The 18,723-nt window shown below is 34.1% G+C and overlaps 2 protein-coding genes across 4 annotated transcripts in view; one reads left to right on the forward strand and one right to left on the reverse strand.

Moving 5' to 3' along the window:
- LOC139500864 (cytochrome P450 4F6-like) overlaps nucleotides 1-14,416 on the reverse strand; it is a 27,751-nt gene extending 13,335 nt beyond the window's left edge. The window contains exons 1-5 of one of the 3 annotated variants that reach the window (XM_071289754.1): nucleotides 14,397-14,416; nucleotides 9,140-9,316; nucleotides 6,946-7,093; nucleotides 5,326-5,507; nucleotides 2,936-3,060 (exon numbers count right to left, since the gene is read on the reverse strand). In XM_071289754.1, the coding sequence (XP_071145855.1) occupies nucleotides 2,936-3,060; nucleotides 5,326-5,507; nucleotides 6,946-7,093; nucleotides 9,140-9,310 (626 nt within the window). In that variant the 5' untranslated portion in view covers nucleotides 9,311-9,316; nucleotides 14,397-14,416. Of the gene's footprint in view, nucleotides 1-2,935; nucleotides 3,061-5,325; nucleotides 5,508-6,945; nucleotides 7,094-9,139; nucleotides 9,317-12,630; nucleotides 12,746-14,218; nucleotides 14,240-14,396 lie in introns of those variants that run through there. The other 2 variants (XM_071289756.1, XM_071289755.1) reach the window with 2 other exon arrangements.
- On the forward strand, nucleotides 12,397-18,255 carry LOC139500487 (uncharacterized). Its single transcript, XM_071289226.1, has 3 exons — nucleotides 12,397-12,461; nucleotides 16,569-16,941; nucleotides 17,299-18,255. Exons 1-3 carry the CDS (start codon nucleotides 12,397-12,399, stop codon nucleotides 18,253-18,255), a joined length of 1,395 nt encoding a protein of 464 aa, XP_071145327.1.
- Nucleotides 18,256-18,723: the final 468 nt, after the last annotated feature.

Here is an 18,723-nt window from a genome sequence, read left to right on the forward strand (position 1 = left end):
ACACTTGGTCAGCACCTCATAAGGAACATTCATGCCATGTTTGGTTTTATTCCATTCAGTGGTTCTCTAAAAGAAGTCATTTGTATGCATTTCCCATAGGGTCCTATGTTAAACTAAGTCCCCTGCTGGCGGCCATCTTGGATGATGGATCGGCTACAAAGTAACAACACTTGGTCAGCACCTCATAAGGAACATTCATGCAATGTTTGGTTTTATTCCATTCAGTGGTTCTCTAAAAGAAGTCATTTGTATGCATTTCCCATAGGGTCCTATGTTAAACTAAGTCCCCCGCTGGCAGCTATCTTGGATAATGGATCGGCTACAAAGTAACAACACTTGGTCAGCACCACATTAGGAACATTCATGCCATGTTTGATTTCATTCCATTCAGTGGTTCTCTAAAAGAAGTCATTTGTATGCATTTCCCATAGGGTCCTATGTTAAACTAAGTCCCACGCTGGCGGCCATCTTGGATGATGGATCGGCTACAAAGTAACAACACTTGGTCAGCACCACATAAGGAACATTCATGCCATGTTTGGTTTCATTCCATTCAGTGGTTCACTAGAAGAAGTGATTTGTATGCATTTCCAATAAGGTCCTAGGTTAAACTTAGTCCCCTGCTGGCGGCCAACTTGGATAATAAATCAGCTACAAAGTAGCTACACTTGGTCAGCACTCCATAAGGAACATTCATGCTATGTTTGGTCTAATTCCATTTAGTGGTTCTCTAGAAGAAGTCATTTGTATGCATTTCCCATAGGGTCCTATGTTAAACTAAGTCCCCCGCTGACGGCCATCTTGGATGATGGATCGGCTACAAAGTAACAACACTTGGTCAGCACCCCATAAGGAACATTCATGCTATGTTTGGTTTTATTCCATTCAGTGGTTCTCTAAAAGAAGTCATTTGTATGCATTTCCCTTAGGGTCCTATGTTAAACTAAGTCCCCGGCTGGTGGCCATCTTGGATGATGGATCAGCAACAAAGTAACAACACTTGGTCAGCACCTCATTAGGAACATTCATGCCATGTTTGGTTTCATTCCATTCAGTGGTTCTCTAAAAGAAGTCATTTGTATGCATTTCCCATAGGGTCCTATGTTAAACTAAGTCCCCCGCTGACGGCCATCTTGGATGATGGATCGGCTACAAAGTAACAACACTTGGTCAGCACCCCATAAGGAACATTCATGCTATGTTTGGTTTTATTCCATTCAGTGGTTCTCTAAAAGAAGTCATTTGTATGCATTTCCCATAGGGTCCTATGTTAAACTAAAGTCCCCTGCTGGGGGCCATCTTTGATGATGGATCGGCTACAAAGTAACATTACTTGGTCAGCACCACATAAGGAACATTCATGCCATGTTTGGTTTCATTCCATTCAGTGGTTCACTAGAAGAAGTCATTTGTATGCATTTCCAATAGGGTCCTATGTTAAACTAAGTCCCCGCTGGCGGCCATCTTGGATAATGGATCGGCTACAAAGTAACAACAATTGGTCAGCACTCCATAAGGAACATTCATGCAATGTTTGGTTTCATTCCATTTAGTGGTTCTCTAGAAGAAGTCATTTGTATGCATTTCCCATAGGGTCCTATGTTAAACTAAGTCCCCCGCTGGCGGCCATCTTGGATGATGGATCGGCTACAAAGTAACAACACTTGGTCAGCACCCCATAAGGATAATTCATGCTATGTTTGGTTTTATTCCATTCAGTGATTCTCTAAAAGAAGTCATTTGTATGCATTTCCCATAGGGTCCTATGTTAAACTAAGTCCCCGGCTGGCCGCCATCTTGGATGATGGATCGGCAACAAAGTAACAACACTTGGTCATGACCTCATAAGGAACATTCATGCCATGTTTGGTTTCATTCCATTCAGTGGTTCTCTAAAAGAAGTCATTTGTATGCATTTCCCATAGCGTCCTATGTTAAACTAAGTCCCCCGCTGGCGGCCATCTTGGATGATGGATCGGCTACAAAGTAACAACACTTGGTCAGCACCTCATAAGGAACATTCATGCCATGTTTGGTTCCATTCCATTCAGTGGTTCTCTAGAAGAAGTTCAAAATGTAAATTGTTAACGACGACGACGACGGCAACGCCGACGGACGACGGACGCCAAGTGGTGAGAAAAGCTCACTTGGCCCTTCGGGCCAGGTGAGCTAAAAATGCTGAATGTACTATTTTTTTTTACTTCAGGGTTGAAAAGTAATGGGGTCAGTATAGGAATTCAGTGTGAATCTACATTGTTTGTAAACAAGGCCATTATCAGACAGTGAATGCCCAAAAATGCCGCATGACCCTATGTTTTTATTGTTGCAAAAGAAAGGGCTACATTTGTACTTTCATGAACATGATGAATGATATATGAAAGTTTCTAATTTCTAAAGGTAAATCAGGTATAAATTTAATTCTATACATAGATTAGCATTAAAGTCAATGGGAGATTTTTTACTCCCTTTAATAGGTAATTCTACATCCATATTTATCTCCCTTTGTTAGGTATTTCTACAGAAATCAATGCCAAAAGGTAAAAAAACAAAAATGGTGAACTCCAAGGAAAATTAAAAGCAGAAAATCCCTATTGAAATGGCAAAATTGAAAATTGAAAATTGAAACACATCAAACAAATGGATAACAACTGTCACATTCTTGACTGGGTTCAGCAATTTTCTTATGTAGAAAATGGTGGATTAAACATGGTTTTAAAGCTAACTAAACCTCTCACTTAACAGCTGCATCAAATTCCAAATTATTCTTTATGTACCTGATGGTTGTCTATTTAAATCTTTTTATTTCTTTTTAATTTATGAAGTATTCAATCGAGTAACAGCAATGTTTAGATTAGAATTCATTGATTGGGAACAACTATATTTCTATCACATGAAGCTCATTTCACTTTAATTTTTAATAAAAATGATATCTTACCCTAGCGTCTGACAGTTACTCTCGTATGAAAAGGCACATCTCAGTATGATATCTAAGGAGCACAGGCCTATGTTTGAGAACAATTCAAATGACTTGTTAGCTTGAGATTGGTCTTCTATCTTTTCCTACAAAATTATTGAAAATAAATTATAAAAATATTAACAACACAATAAAATTCAGGAGATTGAGGGTTATTGTTATACCTTTTTTTCAAGCAAAATAGAATAAGAAAAAAATTAATGGACTATTTAGTGTACATAAAGTCATACCTATTCAATGCAAATGATCTAGGAGAATGCAGGTTATTTCTATGTTCCTTTATATGATCAGCTGCAAAACAATCTACCCTATAATAATATTGGATTAAGCCATTGGAATAAATTCCAAAAGATTTAGAGTTAAAAACTAACGTGTCTGGATATAAAGATGATATGTTGGTCTATGGCAGGCATGGGGTAATCGTAATCAGTAATCATAATCATCTGTAATCGATTACATTTTGCAGTGTAATCCTATGTAATCAGTAATCATGCCATTTCTGATTACAAGTAATCGAAATGTAATCGATTACATTGTAAAAAAAACAGGTGTAATCATGATTACTTTTAGATTACTTTAAGATTACATTCATATGATTACTTGCTGATTACAAATCTTGTATATATATGAAAATAGTTTTTGATAGACAAGATGAAAATAAGAAAATGTAAAGCTTGAATGAAAATCATAAAACTAGTATTCACAATGATGGGACCTTGTTTAATGTGATAAATTGTATCATCTAAGTATATATTGTTAATGTCTGTGTCATTTTGGTCTCTTGTGGTCAGTTGTCTTATTGGCAATCATCTCACATCTTCTTTTTTATGTATAAAAAAATTGTATAACCAAATGTTTTACTTTGTTAACAGTTAACTAAAGGAAATTGCCTCTCCAATATTTTGTTGTGAGATTGAGCTCTTAATTATGATACAAAAATATGCCTTGAAAGCATTTTTTTCCTTGTTTGAAAACTTCTGATATTAACTCCAATTTCATATAAGTTTATCCAATATTTTTACATTACTAAATTGAAATTCAAATGCAGAAAACATTTAGTTCCAATTTGACTTTGATGGTCGACATAAATACATGTATTTGAGCCCACTTTATTCAAAATGGAAGTTAAAACCAGATTTCATTTATTGACAAATTGAATAAATTTTGTTTTCCATAATTTAATATGTGCGTTCTAGTTTTTTATTCTTTATTAACTTGGAGCCTTAAGGCTCATCAGTATAAACAAGTACATGTACAGTATATACATATGGCATAATATTACAAACAAAAGGGGACGTCTGAAGTTTCATGAATACAAAATACCTTTTATTACAATAATCTGTTTCTTAATTTAAAGAGAAATGTATATACTTTCCTAAGTTACAATGCTGTTTTGTGCTTTTACCTGACAATAATTCAAGTAATTATTAATTAGATCAAGTATTAAAAATTTTCAAACAAATAATGACAATCAACCACTTTTAACGTTATTGATATTGTTATTAAGACAATAAAATTTTAATACCCAAGCTCACCTATTGTTTGCTAAAAAAAAATGAAAGAAGGGATTAACACCTGTAAAAACATTAATGGATGTGTCAATTATGTCCAAACAGACTGTGAGACAATAAAATTATACTTAATTAATTTTTCCTTATTTCTTCAGGTTTTTTGTTAATTAGGCTGTTGGTTAAAATTTGTAGAATAAAATAAAGTTATATCTTTTACATGGAGAAAGGACACTTGTCTATAGCTATTTTATCAAATAACACATGTTACACTGTACTTGTCTATAAATTCTTTTAAATAAGATGAATACATTAAGGCTTTTCAAAAAATTACCAAAAGTAGCTTTTTTGTGAGGATATAAAGTTATAAAAAAAACTTTGATATTGCAATATATACAATGTAATCATAGCTGTAATCTAAAGTAATCATGATTACTTCAAATAAAAGTAATCTAATGTAATCGATTACATATGAAATAGGGTGTAATTGTAATGTAATCGATTACATTTTATTAGCAAAGTAATTGTAATTTAATCGATTACATTTGAAAGTAATCGACCCCATCCCTGGTCTATGGACTGTAATATTTTGAACAAGAAAAAAAACAAATCTGGCTGCTCTGTGTGTAAGTCTCCTACAATAGCACAGTCTATTTCATATCACATTATTATGTTCATGTCTTCAATATATATGCATTCAATTTGCCATCTACACCCATCCATCTGTAATACTTATCATTAATACTATTATGTACATATGCTTGACTTTTTAAGAAGATGAATACCATCAGAATATATAATGCATTCATACTCAAAGGACTTCTGTTGTATACAAATATTTACCAACAGTATATCTGTCGCTCTATTGTAAACCTTGATGTATGGTTGTAGTATATCAAAATGGAAAGCTGGTGTCAGTAGTCGTCTGTTCCTGGCCCAACGCTCCCCATTGGCAATCAGTAGACCTTCTCCTAACCAGTCCACACCCATTATATACACTGTACCAAGGCCTCTTGGTTTAGGTTCTAAAATACAAAAAGTCAAAACTAAAATGACAGATGTGCAATACTTAAATCATAAAAAAAATATAAACCCTTCATTGAGAATGATAAAGAAAACTGTATGTTTTGCAATCTTGAAAACCTGTACCTGTACACCATCTCACAAATGTGTACACACAGATAGGTCCTTTTTTATCATTAGGCATGAAACTAGTTCTAATATATGTGCTAAAGGTCTTTGATATGATTCAATAACTATTTTTCCTTCACTTAGATGTATTTTGATCATTTTGTAATACAGAGCAATTTGGATAAGGCTATTGGTTGAGTTAATCTCATAAATCTAGTGTAACCCTGTACATGTGCCAGTAATTAATCAGCTATCTTGTCAGTGGTTGTCAATGTATTCATGCTTTATCTTGACTTAGAAGATTCAACCTTAGTGAGTAGATGGGTTGGTGAGTGGTCTAAGAAGGGCAGAGAGCAATAGCCTGTCAACACTGAAGTTGTGGGTTCAAACCCTAATTTGATAAGGTGAGTTTTACTCCTATCTTATTTGACTAGGATTGCTAGTTTTGCCGGCTGCCAAGTGTGGTGTAATTGGTGTTATCTTATTTGACTAGGATTGCTAGTTTTCCCAGCTGCCAAGTGTGGTGTAATTGGTGTTATCTTATTTGACTAGGATTGCTAGTTTTGCCGGCTGCCAAGTGTGGTGTAATTGGTGTTATCTTATTTGACTAGGATTGCTAGTTTTCCCAGCTGCCAAGTGTGGTGTAATTGGTGTTATCTTATTTGACTAGGATTGCTAGTTTTCCCAGCTGCCAAGTGTGGAGTAATTGGTGTTATCTTATTAGACTAGGATTGCTAGTTTTCCCAGCTGCCAAGTGTGGTGTAAGTGGTGTTATCTTATTTGACTAGGATTGCTTGTTTTCCCAGCTGCCAAGTGTGGTGTAATTGGTGTTATCTTATTTGACAAGGATTGCTAGTTTTCCCGGCTGCCAAGTGTGGTGTAATTGGTGTTATCGTATTTGACTAGGATTGCTAGTTTTCACAGCTGCCAAGTGTGGAGTAATTGGTGTTATCTTATTTGACAAGGATTGCTAGTTTTCCCGGCTGCCAAGTGTGGTGTAATTGGTGTTATCGTATTTGACTAGGATTGCTAGTTTTCACAGCTGCCAAGTGTGGAGTAATTCGTGTTATCTTATTTGACAAGGATTGCTAGTTTTCCCAGCTGCCAAGTGTGGTGTAATTGGTGTTATCGTATTTGACTAGGATTGCTAGTTTTCACAGCTGCCAAGTGTGGTGTAATTGGTGTCCAATACCAGCAAACAATCAATCAACTTGGAGTCAATTTCTTTATGTTCTACATTCACAACTTTGATAAGATTGAAACCAAGAAACACCATCTAGTTTGATAGGATAATCTGTAAATAACAAACCAATTTGGCAGTAAATAACAAACCTGATGTTTTGAGGATAGCTCGCATGGTATCTGGATGGTGCATTACAATGATAGGACGAATAAAACTTATCCACAAGCAGTGAAGTTTGGGAAATCTTGAGACCCTCTCCATCTGAAATTTCAACCCCTCTTCATTGGGACCAGGGTACTGAAAAACATAAAGTCTGGTAAATAAATTGGAAAATTAGGGCTACACACATATAAGGTCTCCAAAAGGAAAGCAGACAGGGAGTGAAATGTGTGGTCTATTTATCATAGTATTACGTTTGAGTACTTGTGATAGCACAAACCTGACGTTTTTAGAATAGCTTTGACTGAGTCTGGATGATGTAACACAACAACTGGGCGAATGAGACTTATCCAGATACAATAAATTTTAGGAAAGTTTGCAACCCATTCCATCTGAAATTTCAATCCTTCTTCATTTGGACCTGGGTACTGAAAATATAAATCTGTAAACATTAATTTTACTTATAACTTTTACTGTAAATTCAGAAATTATTGTGTGCATTTATTATTGCAATTTTTAAAGGATAAATTGGTATTATATATAGATATCAGCCAAATATGATCTTGCAGGTGTTCACAAAACACTATCATTGGGAATTGTATCTTTCATTTTGCTTTAAGACTTCAAACTTGAAAAAAATCTTTAAAACCAACCTCATTTAGAGATCTAGTCATTAATATAAATTGGTATCATAGATATCAGCCCAGGCTTTACCCTACGAGATACTGTGCTGCAAGATGTCTAATAAAAAATGGCAACCTTAACACATTCTTTTTTGTTATGGCCTTGTTTCATTACTCATTTGACCAAAAACATATTTAAAATGGTCTATCTAGGTTAGATACTGTAAACCAAATCATTTTTGCAGACATTTTATTTTTATGTTTAGCCCCTTTACTAGCCCATGGCCACTGAAGGGTGATTTAAAGTCATGAACTTCAAATTTACTTGACATGGTTATATAAGGAAAGATCTAAGTTTTATACATTGGATACAATTTATTTGCTTTAATATTTTCCTACTCATGAAAGTCATAAAAATATTTTTTTTCTAAAATTAGTTTGTCTACAGTACATTCCTCTTAAATGATTAATGTTGTGATAGTGACCATGGTGACATTACAACTGATTTTTCTGAACAGATTATATCAATCTATTCAATTAACTATAGAACTTGCATAATTTTGAAAGAATAGACCACAAGTTCCTCCCTCACCTGGAAAAAACTCGTCAATTATGCGCACCTTTAAGACATCATTTACCAGATAGAGGGGATCGCCTGTATCCCTCCACTATTAACGTTCATCAAGCGTCTTAGTGATCGTCATTGTGCAGGATAAACTACCAATAATGTTTGTTCCGTAGGTGCTTAATCACAATTTCCTAATGATACAAGCGCTGAATGTCAATTATTAGAATTCAATTTGCCGAATAATTCATGCAACTTAGTATCATAGTTTTCCAACCACTCACTCAACATGGGAACAGAAGAGAGGAGGCCCCTTAACACACAAGTGATGTTCACTAAAAAAGAGTTTTTGACAGAAATGCATCGAACTCGAAAGTTGTCTATTGAAAGACTTTACTATTTTGTGAGTTCAGAGGCTAAATAAATAGTGGATCTCATTATTCTTCAAGCTTTAATTTATAGATTGTTTTGCTTATCACAAATTTTAATCAAATTCTGTCCAATTAATTTGTATTTTAATTTTCAATACTTGTCTTTCTGTTTTAAACTAGAGAAAATATTGTAAAAACAAAAAAAATTCTGGACGCTCCGAGAGATGATGTTACACATGTAATACTGCATGTATTCCTTTATTTTCATGGGTACCAATTTTCGAAGACTTGCATTTTAATGGTTGTTTTGGCAAACTTCTGCATACTTTCCTTAATAAAATTTAGAATTCGTTTTGTTCATTTAAATTCATGGTCCCTCTGGACCAACAAAATCAAAGAAAATTGGTATGCAACAAATATTAATGAATCTATAGTAGTTTTGTACCAGCTGAAGTACGCCTCCGAGTGGGGGAATTTCTCGCTACATTGGAGACCTGTCGGTGACCTTCTGCTGTTGTTTTTTCTATGGTCGGGTTGTTGTCTCTTTGACACATTCCCCATTTCCATTCTCAATTTTATTTACATCAAAGTAAAAATGTAGCTATGATGAACTGTTAAACTTTACCAGATGTACATGTCCCCACAGCCAATGTTTCTTATGACTCTCTCCAGGCAAAGCATCATAAACTGCTACCCACTTCCTGTGTGACAGAACTTTTTGTACCAGTTTTATCACTATGACAACAAGGCCAACAACTCCAACAATATTGGCTAAGACAGAAACTGTGACTGCCATAATTGGCTGCAAAATAAAATATTAAAAATATCATTATTACAGTGTATAATTATATGTGAAGAGGACGGTAAAGGGTTATTTTCGTGCAACGTTTTCAGCCTTTTTATTTTTCATGTGTTTCTGTTATCAGGGCCCCCCTTTACCACCCTCTATGAATATAACTTAACTAGATATTAAAAAACATATATAATGTAAATGAGACAGCATATTATTTATCTTATTTTCGTGTTCAGGATGGTTACACTAAGACCAATACATGTCAAATCAAATTACTGCTACTATCCTTTAAGTATTAATAGATATAAGAAGATGTGGTATGAATGCCAATGAGACAACTCTCCATCCATGTCACAATTTGTAAACGTAAACCATTATAGGTCAAAATATGGTCTTGAAAACAGAGCCTTGACTCACAAGTACAGCAAGCTATAAATGGCAACACACTGACTAGTGTAAAACCATTCAAACAGGTAAACCAATGGTCTAATCTATATATAAAAAAGGGAGACACTAAGTGCTTGACTCATCATATTGAACAAATGTTGAAGATTTAATTTCAGATGTTGGTTCAGATAAACCATGTAAAACTGAGTTTATATTTTACTTTATTTGTGGAAGTTGAACATATGGAACTGATATCATTCATATAAGTCATATCAACAACTGTAGCACAACAAACATCCATTAAGTGTATTTATTTTAAAACAGAACTAATTATATAAGTTATTGAACATTTCAAATGTCAATATTGAACAGATATATCATGTTATTGAGGGGTATTTGCGAAAAATACCAGTCAAGGGACTGTGAAATTTCCACAAGACGCTAGGCGAGGGAAATTTGGTCCCAAGACTGGTATTTTTCGCAAATACTACTCAATAACATGATATATCTGTTTAATTACACCGAATATATTTTGATTGATACTGTTTGTACATATGAATGGTAATCGTAGTACCGCGGGAATTATAAATGTCCGTTAATGCTGTTTTTTTCTAACGTCATGGTATCTATATGTCAGTATGTGTAAACGTCATTGTTATTCCATCATTAAATCGTTCATTTGTACAGACGTCTTTTTTCCCTCTTTACATGTATATATCTCTTACAGTTTTCGGTTTAACTCAATCAAGTGTTTAACCTAGTTGTCTTAACAATCGGGATAAGTAAGAAAGGTTTCGAATAATTTTGGCGGGAACAGTCTCACGAGGGTAATCAAAGAGCTGAAAGCTCTGAGGAAAAATGACGCCACTGCCTCTAATATTGGGATATATTTTATGCAAGTCTTGATTTTCACATACCGTAATAAGTTGAACATTGCAACATGTCTCGTAAGCATATAATTGATATTCGTATATGGGTGTGTGAAGTGAAGATGACAACTGACTGCTTTTTTTTAATACAAATGAACAGATCAAGAGTCAAGACTACCTGAATGATCTACAGTATCCAATGACTACTGGCTGGTTTTTTTTGTACAAATAAATAGGTCAAGACTACCTGAAAGATCTACAGAATCCAATGACTACTGGCTGGTTTTTTTGGTACAAATAAATAGGTGATCAAGAATACTGGAATGATCTACAATATCCAATGATCACTAGCTGTTCTTTTGTAGTAATAAAAAGGTCAAGACTATTTAAATGATCTACAATATCCAATGGCTACTGGCTGTTCTTTTGTACATACTAAAAAAAGACTACCTGAATGAGCTAAAGTACTCTAAGTAATGTGTAATTTTTTTCTTGCAATTACATTTTTCTAAATCAAGAATACAGACTACTATCATGACTATAAAAAAGAAGATGTGGTATGATTGCTAATGACACAACTAACCACAAAAGACAAAAATGCCACAGACATTAACAACTGTAGGTCACCGTACGGCCTTCAACAATGAGCAAAGCCCATACCGCATAGTCAGCTATAAAAGGCCCCGATAAGACAATGTAAAATAATTCAAACGAGAAAACTAACGGCCTTATTTATGTAAAAAAAAATGAACGAAAAACAAATATGTAACACATAAACAAACGACAACCACTGAATTACAGGCTCCTGACTTGGGACAGGCACATACATAAATAATGTAGCGGGGTTAAACATGTTAGCGGGATCCCAACCCTCCCCCTAACCTTGGACAGTGGTATAACAGTATAACATAAGAACGAACTATAAAAATCAGTTGAAAAAGGCTTAACTCATCAGACGGACAAAAATACAAGTGCACTAGTATCCTTTCAAACCAAATGATTATGAAGAGCCTGTTGTAACAAGCTCTTATACCCCACTGGTCCTATAACATATGACTTCGCATTCTTATTCAATTTTTAACGTTTTTATGCTGATATTTTCATTATTTTTTTTAATTTTGAATGCAAAGTGTGCCACATTGATAGTAAAAAAAAATATCAGAACAGTAAAATAGAAATAGTAAATAAAGCTACAGAGGTCATATGTTATAGGACTAATTACCCAAATACTCATTAAATAAGTTACTAGTGACATAGTTATTTCTGTTACTTGAAGCAAATTCTATTTCTGTAGCTTTATACAATTGCATAATATTGTTATACTTGTCTTATTTAACCTTGAAGATTAGACAAATAGGGATACTCCTTTGATTTTTTATTTCATGTCAGTCAGGTCCCTTTATATAAACTTGAAACCCCTTATCTGCCATATTGATATTTTATAACAACTCTGCTCAATTTGATATTCATTCTTTAACCATACAATGTATAGCATAGTAATCTAATTTTTAGTTTACACTAATCCACAATCTTTCATGTCAAACTGTCTCCATTTAAGTTTATGCTTTCGAACCATCATGGTATTAAACACAATTCCAAGTAATTATGCTGTTATAGTGGGTCACCATATATTCAACTTGGGTGGCATTCCAGTTATTGAAATTTGTATCAGATTGAATAATGAACTAGACCTTTAGGAATTGATCTCATAATTTAATATGGAACCATAGTATGGGACCCGGGTCCCCAACCCGGTAACAAAATAAAACATGTCAAGCGGCAAAATTTATAACCAGAGATTACAAGTCAAGAGAGGATGGATAAGTCTCCGAAATGCTTGCCAAACTGGAACTTCAACAAGATCTCCAGACAAGGAATAACAAGGAGTTGAAGCCAAAGTTAGTATTTATGTAAAAAGTAGTTGAGGGGCTGATTGACGCTATTGAACCAGACGAATTCCTCAAAAAAGCATGTCCAAGAGAACCATAACTGCAGAGAAATTCAAAGAATACCACGCAACAATTATTGTGGAAAGCAATGGAAAAGCAAATAAAGAATAACTCTTACTGTGAGTTTATTGACATTCCACTATGTAAAACACCGTACATTATGCAAACTCATCCTTTGTAAGACAGTGTATAATCGCGCCGAATCAGCTATGACGACACTGTTGTGCACGCATCAAACGTAGAGAGCTTCAAGTCTGTTCTCCCGCCCCGCCAATAAATCGGCAGCACATGTCATACAGATACAGTCTGTTACAGACTCTACAGGTGTAACTTTGTAAACAAAGATGGATTTCCGGTACTTCCATCTGTCTTATAACCAGTAGAAAGTGGACCAACACGGACATATTATATTTTCTTATAAAAAAGGCAGTTGTTTGTAAAACGAAAAGTCTATCAAGTATTCCCCGATTAATTATATATCTTTAATGTTTTAACAATGTTTTAGTTTTACTTCACATAATCAATAAAGTTATAAAAATAGATTTATGAGTATCTTAACTGCATTGGTTGGTACACTTCGATCTGTTTGGTAATAAGAAGGAACGGAGGTATGTAAACTGGTTCCCGGTTGATTACTACACATGATAATACAAGCAGATTCCAGTTTGTATGTAAAATAGTAAATACGAAACCAAGCGCGGTAGGCAGAGAAATGTAATGGGGAAGAAAATATAATACGATTTCAACCAAGCCCGGAAGGCAGCGAAACCAAGCGCAGAAGGCAGAGAAATGTAATGGAAGTTCAGATCAGCAGTATTGGAACAAGACGCTGAAAGCGTAATTTTCCAAAAAAGGATATCCAAAATGGCAAACACCATGGTATCATGGGTATTTGAGGCAAATTCTTTTTAAATGAGGAAAAAAAGTTAGAATGTGCAAAAAATACACTGGTTCTCAACCAATCAAAATGCAGCATTCTTACATAAGGTGTAATGAAGAATTAAATACCATCAACAAACATTTATTGACAATTGAAACTGAAAACCTGCAGAAATGAAAATAGCCGATATATAGAATCCACATCTTTGATATAATTTTATATCATCTAAATGAGTCACTGAAGCAGAGGACTATAGAGGAACCTTAATTCTCAGATCCGGACATCCTGGCATTTACATTTGTCAGGAGGTGATGTCATCCGGAATCCTCTAGATTTTTCATCTATTTGAAGGGGATTACTGATTATTTATATTGCCGATTATTTTTTAACCAGAGGTTATTGTATGTTAAAAATCAAAATAGAGATATTATATAGTGTCTTTAACAGTATTAAAAGAGTAAAATTACTATATTCAACTGGTTACGATATATATCAATTAAATTAATTTGCAATAAGTCTATGGAAAATCTAGAGGAATCTTATCCGCATCACCTCTCAACATTGTTTACATAACAAAAATGCTAATCATTGATTGGTCAGTTACATGTTGTGATGTCACTGCAGATCTGAGAATTTATCAAGCAAAATATTCTTGTGGTGATTCAAATTTAAAACACTACATATTTTGTATTTTGACTAATTTTTGTAATCTTGAACCTTCTTTCTTAACAAATCCTTGGTCATGTAATATTTTGTTCTCAAAAAACATAACAAAGATTTATACAAGTAAAGCATTGTGGTCATTAAAAAAGGCTAACTTGCTAACCTTTCTGATTTTAGGGCCAAAGGTCCTGAAAGATATCGTTCTAGATATTGACCCAATTCATGTAATGTATTTTTTTTATTTGTATGCATACGAGTTTAGGCTTTAATATTGTATATGTATAATTGACGTGTGTGCTTTTTTCGGGTGTGAAATAAAACTGTAACTGACATTGACTTACTACAACATGTACATGTACAATGCATCTGAAATTCAAAGGGGAATTATTTTGAAAGGGAGGGAAGCGATGTGTATTATTATTTTTTCTTTATGATCTCCATCCTAAATTAGAGGATCACCGCCGAATGAGGTTTCTGTCAAAGCATCCTAAATCGTTTAATGTTGGGACCAATTGAAATAATAATAATAATATTTTATTCAATAAAATATCAAGCATATTTATAATTACAATACACAATATATACGGTACCTGTTACCTAATCTGTAAGTTCCGCCTCTGTCCGGCGCACCACCATACGGTGTAACTTGGGTGTTGCTATATACAGGGGCTCAATCACACCTTAACTACATGATTTATTATGGGTTTCATCATGAATTTTATGTCAACCAGGTATATACAAATAATGACCATAAATGGAAAGTTAATATATACTTTACTGGGAAGTTAATATATATTTTAATGGGAATTTAAATTTACTTTAAATCATGGGAAATTAAATATATAAACTTTAAAGCAAATATGTGTGTAACGTGTACACAGGCAGAGACATATGTGTATATATGTCTCTGACACAGAGTAAGCATGTCTGTTTCTATTTTAGAATGAGTCCGTTACCAGTTAGATACTGGATCCAAAATTGCTCTATTTACAAACATATAACAAATAATCTTTATTCAAATATTAACGTCAATGAACCAAAATATGTACAACTGCTCTTTGCAATCTTTAATAAACTATCTACAAACAATTCTACTTTAATATATATATACAACTGGTACAAATTTGTACTATTACAAATGTGTCCTTGGGTCAGGAACAAACTTGTCCTCCTGGTACAATAATGTACCCTACAAGTTTACACACTTCGTCTTTGTTCCTCTGGTACAATTATGTACTTTACAAGGTGGTCACACAGACTCACACTTGTCCTATACGGTACAATACGGTTCCGCTTGTAAATGTACAAGTCCGTATACTCTCCTGCTTATATACCCCAATGGTAGCCGTGCCATTATTATAGGAGGGGTGTTCTTCCAAAGTGTCTCATTACTCGTACTGACAGTTTCCTTTGGAACACCCCTTCACGTTTGACCTGACCCAAAGTTTACCCGCGAAACATCTAATTCTTTACTATGTTTAATTAAAGTATATACAAATGCATTAAATAAGGCTTCTGCAGAACAGTTACTAATATAAACAATCTAGCCTTAGATACCAAATCATCACATGTGCATGACTCCACTCCTGGCTTATTCATACTTCTACTTGCACAGTTCAAAACAGTTCTTCACATGGAATTAATCACAGTTTCAAGATTATTGTCAATTGAATAATGACGATAACTAGGTTATTTGAAGTAGCGAAGCTCTTCTTTGGTGTCTCAAAAATTTTGACTTGATGATAAGAAAAGCCACACAAAAAAATAATTCTACGCTTATTATAGGGGGAGACTTTAATCTCCCAGGTTGGGACTGGAATAACAGATCATTAAAACCAAACACTACTTACCCACACCTTCATTACTTCTTTGGCAACTCACTTGACGACACATGTCTCACACAAATTGTTGATGTCCCTACACGTAAAGACAATATTCTTGATCTGATAAATTACAAACTTACCAAACCAAGTACAGCGTGTTGAAGTTATCCCTGGCCTATCTGATCATGATATTGTGTTTGCAGAATTTGCAATAGCTTCATCAAAACTTAAACAAAAGCCAATAATAATTCCATTATACAAAAAAGCAAACTGGAGCACAATTAAACAAGAAATTAACACCTTACATAAACATCTCTTTGAAAATCAGCAACATCTTTGTGTAAATGAAATGTGGAACTGTTTTAAAACAACAATAACAAAAGCAGTGAAAGATCACATCCCACATAAAACAGCAAAATCAAAGGACGGTCACTCATGGGTCACAATGGAAACAAAACGGCTCATTAGAAAAAGAGATAGACTTTATAAAAAATCAAAAAAATCTGGGAATGCATCACTTGCTAAAAAATACAAAGAGGTTAAACACCAGGTGCAGAAAAGTATACGAAAATCATACTGGGAATACATTGAAAGCATCATATTACCACCACAAGATGAAACAAATTTTGGCACTATGAAAAAATTTTGGACCTACATTAAACATTAAACATAAAAAAAAACTGATTACAGTGGAATTACTGAAATCAAACAAGATGGCAAACTTCTAACTGATCCACTGCAAAAAGCTGGGGCACTTAACGCACAATTCCAGTCTGTATTCACACCAGCATCTAATATTTCTCATACAGAATTTGTCAAACAGTGTAACATGCCACAGAATACTCCTTTTCCACCCATATCAAAATTAATAATAAAAACAGAAGGTATACAAAAACTTTTACATAACTTAAATCCGAACAAAGCAGCAGGACCAGATGAAATTAAACCAAGATTTTTAAAAGAACTTTCACATGAAATTGCACCCATACTCACTATTATCTTTGAGAAGTCAATCAAAACAGGCGTTGTTCCAGATGACTGGAAAACTGCCCATGTCTCTCCTGTATACAAAAAAGGCCAAAAATATAACCCTGAAAACTACCGTCCTATATCACTTACATGTATTTGTTGCAAACTTTAAGAACACATCGTAGTTAAACACATCATGAAACATGCAGATAATCACAACATTTTATATCCCCTACAGCATGGATTTCGCAGAGGTCTATCCTGCGAAACACAACTACTAGAATTTATAGACGATGTCTCATTAAATATGGAAAACGGTAAACAAACAGATATTTTGGTCATGGATTTTTCTAACGCATTCGATAAAGTTTCACATTCTTTTTTTAACTAATAAGCTTCATCATTACGGAATACAGGGGGAATTAAATTACTGGATACAAAATTTTCTTAGCAATCGCAAACAGGCAGTAGTTCTAGAGGGGGAAAATCTGAGTATGTTGCAGTTGAGTCAGGGGTTCCACAAGGGTCAGTTCTTGGACCGAGTCTCTTCCTGTACTATATTAATGACATTCCAACTGGTCTAACATCTACAGCACGTTTATTTGCAGACGACACAATAGTTTATTTGGCAATAAAATCAAACTCCGATGCATTAACACTACAAAAAGATCTCGACAAACTGGCATCATGGGAAACTACCTGGAAAATGGCATTCCACCCAGATAAGTGTAATGTGATTTCAGTCACCAGAAATAAAAAACCAATCACATTTAACTACACATTACACAATCATTCTTTAGAACATGTAACAACAGCAAAATATCTGGGGGTCACCATCAGTTCCAACCTTAAATGGGATGTGCATATTAACAACATATGCAAGAAAGCTAATAGCACACTAGGCTTTCTAAGGAGGAATCTGAACATAAGTTCAACATCCATTAAAGAGCAAGCATATAAGTCCCTAGTAAGACCATCACTAGAGTATGCTTGCTCTGTTTGGGATCCATACTTACAACAAGACATAGATAGCATTGAAAAAGTTCAAAGGAGGGCTGCGCGTTTTGTTACCAACAAATACAGAAACACCTCAAGCGTTGGTAGTATGTTACAACATCTTGAATGGCGCAGTCTCTCTGACAGAAGAAAAGACTCCAGATTGGTAATGCTTTACAAAATTGAACACGAAAAGGTTGCAATTCCTAAAAATAACAAATTAATTCCACAAAAAAGACAAACAAGACATTCTAATTCGAACAGTTTCCAAATTCCATCCTGCAAAACACAGTACAGAAAAGAATCATATTTACCAAGAACTATTACCGACTGGAACAAACTACCGGATAACATTGTAAATTGCACTTCAGTAGACTCTTTCAAATCTTCAATTTCAAAGCATCAATATTAACTCAATTACAACATCTTACTTTATTATACAAAACAATTTATATTTTTTATTTTTTTCGTATTTTTTAAAAATTGTACATATTTTCAATCTATGTCTTGTAAGTTTCCTCCTGTGACATAATCTTCAATTTGTTGAAGGCGGTCACTATATGGTAGAAAAAAATGGTGTAGTCTATAACAATAACCTCTAGATACACATTCAATATTAGAATAATAGAAGGAAATGTTTAATGTCCTCACTTCCTTTGCCACATAATTTTACATAAAGTTTAAGACAATACTAACACATTTATGGTAAAATATATTGGCATTATTAGTGTATGAACAAATTTGCTGATATTTTATCAGGGATAACCCATGAAAGCACTAAAGCTTGTTTCCAATGGGGTCCATTCATGTAAACGGCTTATTGTTTCGACACACAAAAAAAGATAACTCACAAATTGATATGACATATTAAAAATTCATA

This window comes from Mytilus edulis, chromosome 13 (genome assembly GCF_963676685.1).
Source record: "Mytilus edulis chromosome 13, xbMytEdul2.2, whole genome shotgun sequence".
NCBI lineage: Eukaryota > Metazoa > Mollusca > Bivalvia > Mytilida > Mytilidae > Mytilus > Mytilus edulis.

Coding starts and splice junctions, on each gene's coding strand:
- LOC139500487 (XM_071289226.1), top strand. CDS start 12,397: ATGCTTGCCAAACTGGAACTTCAACAAGATCTCCAGACAAGGAATAAC. Junction 12,462..16,568: donor AACAAGGAGTTGAAGCCAAA/GTTAGTATTTAT, acceptor AACTGATTACAG/TGGAATTACTGAAATCAAAC. Junction 16,942..17,298: donor AAACTGCCCATGTCTCTCCT/GTATACAAAAAA, acceptor AAATTTTCTTAG/CAATCGCAAACAGGCAGTAG.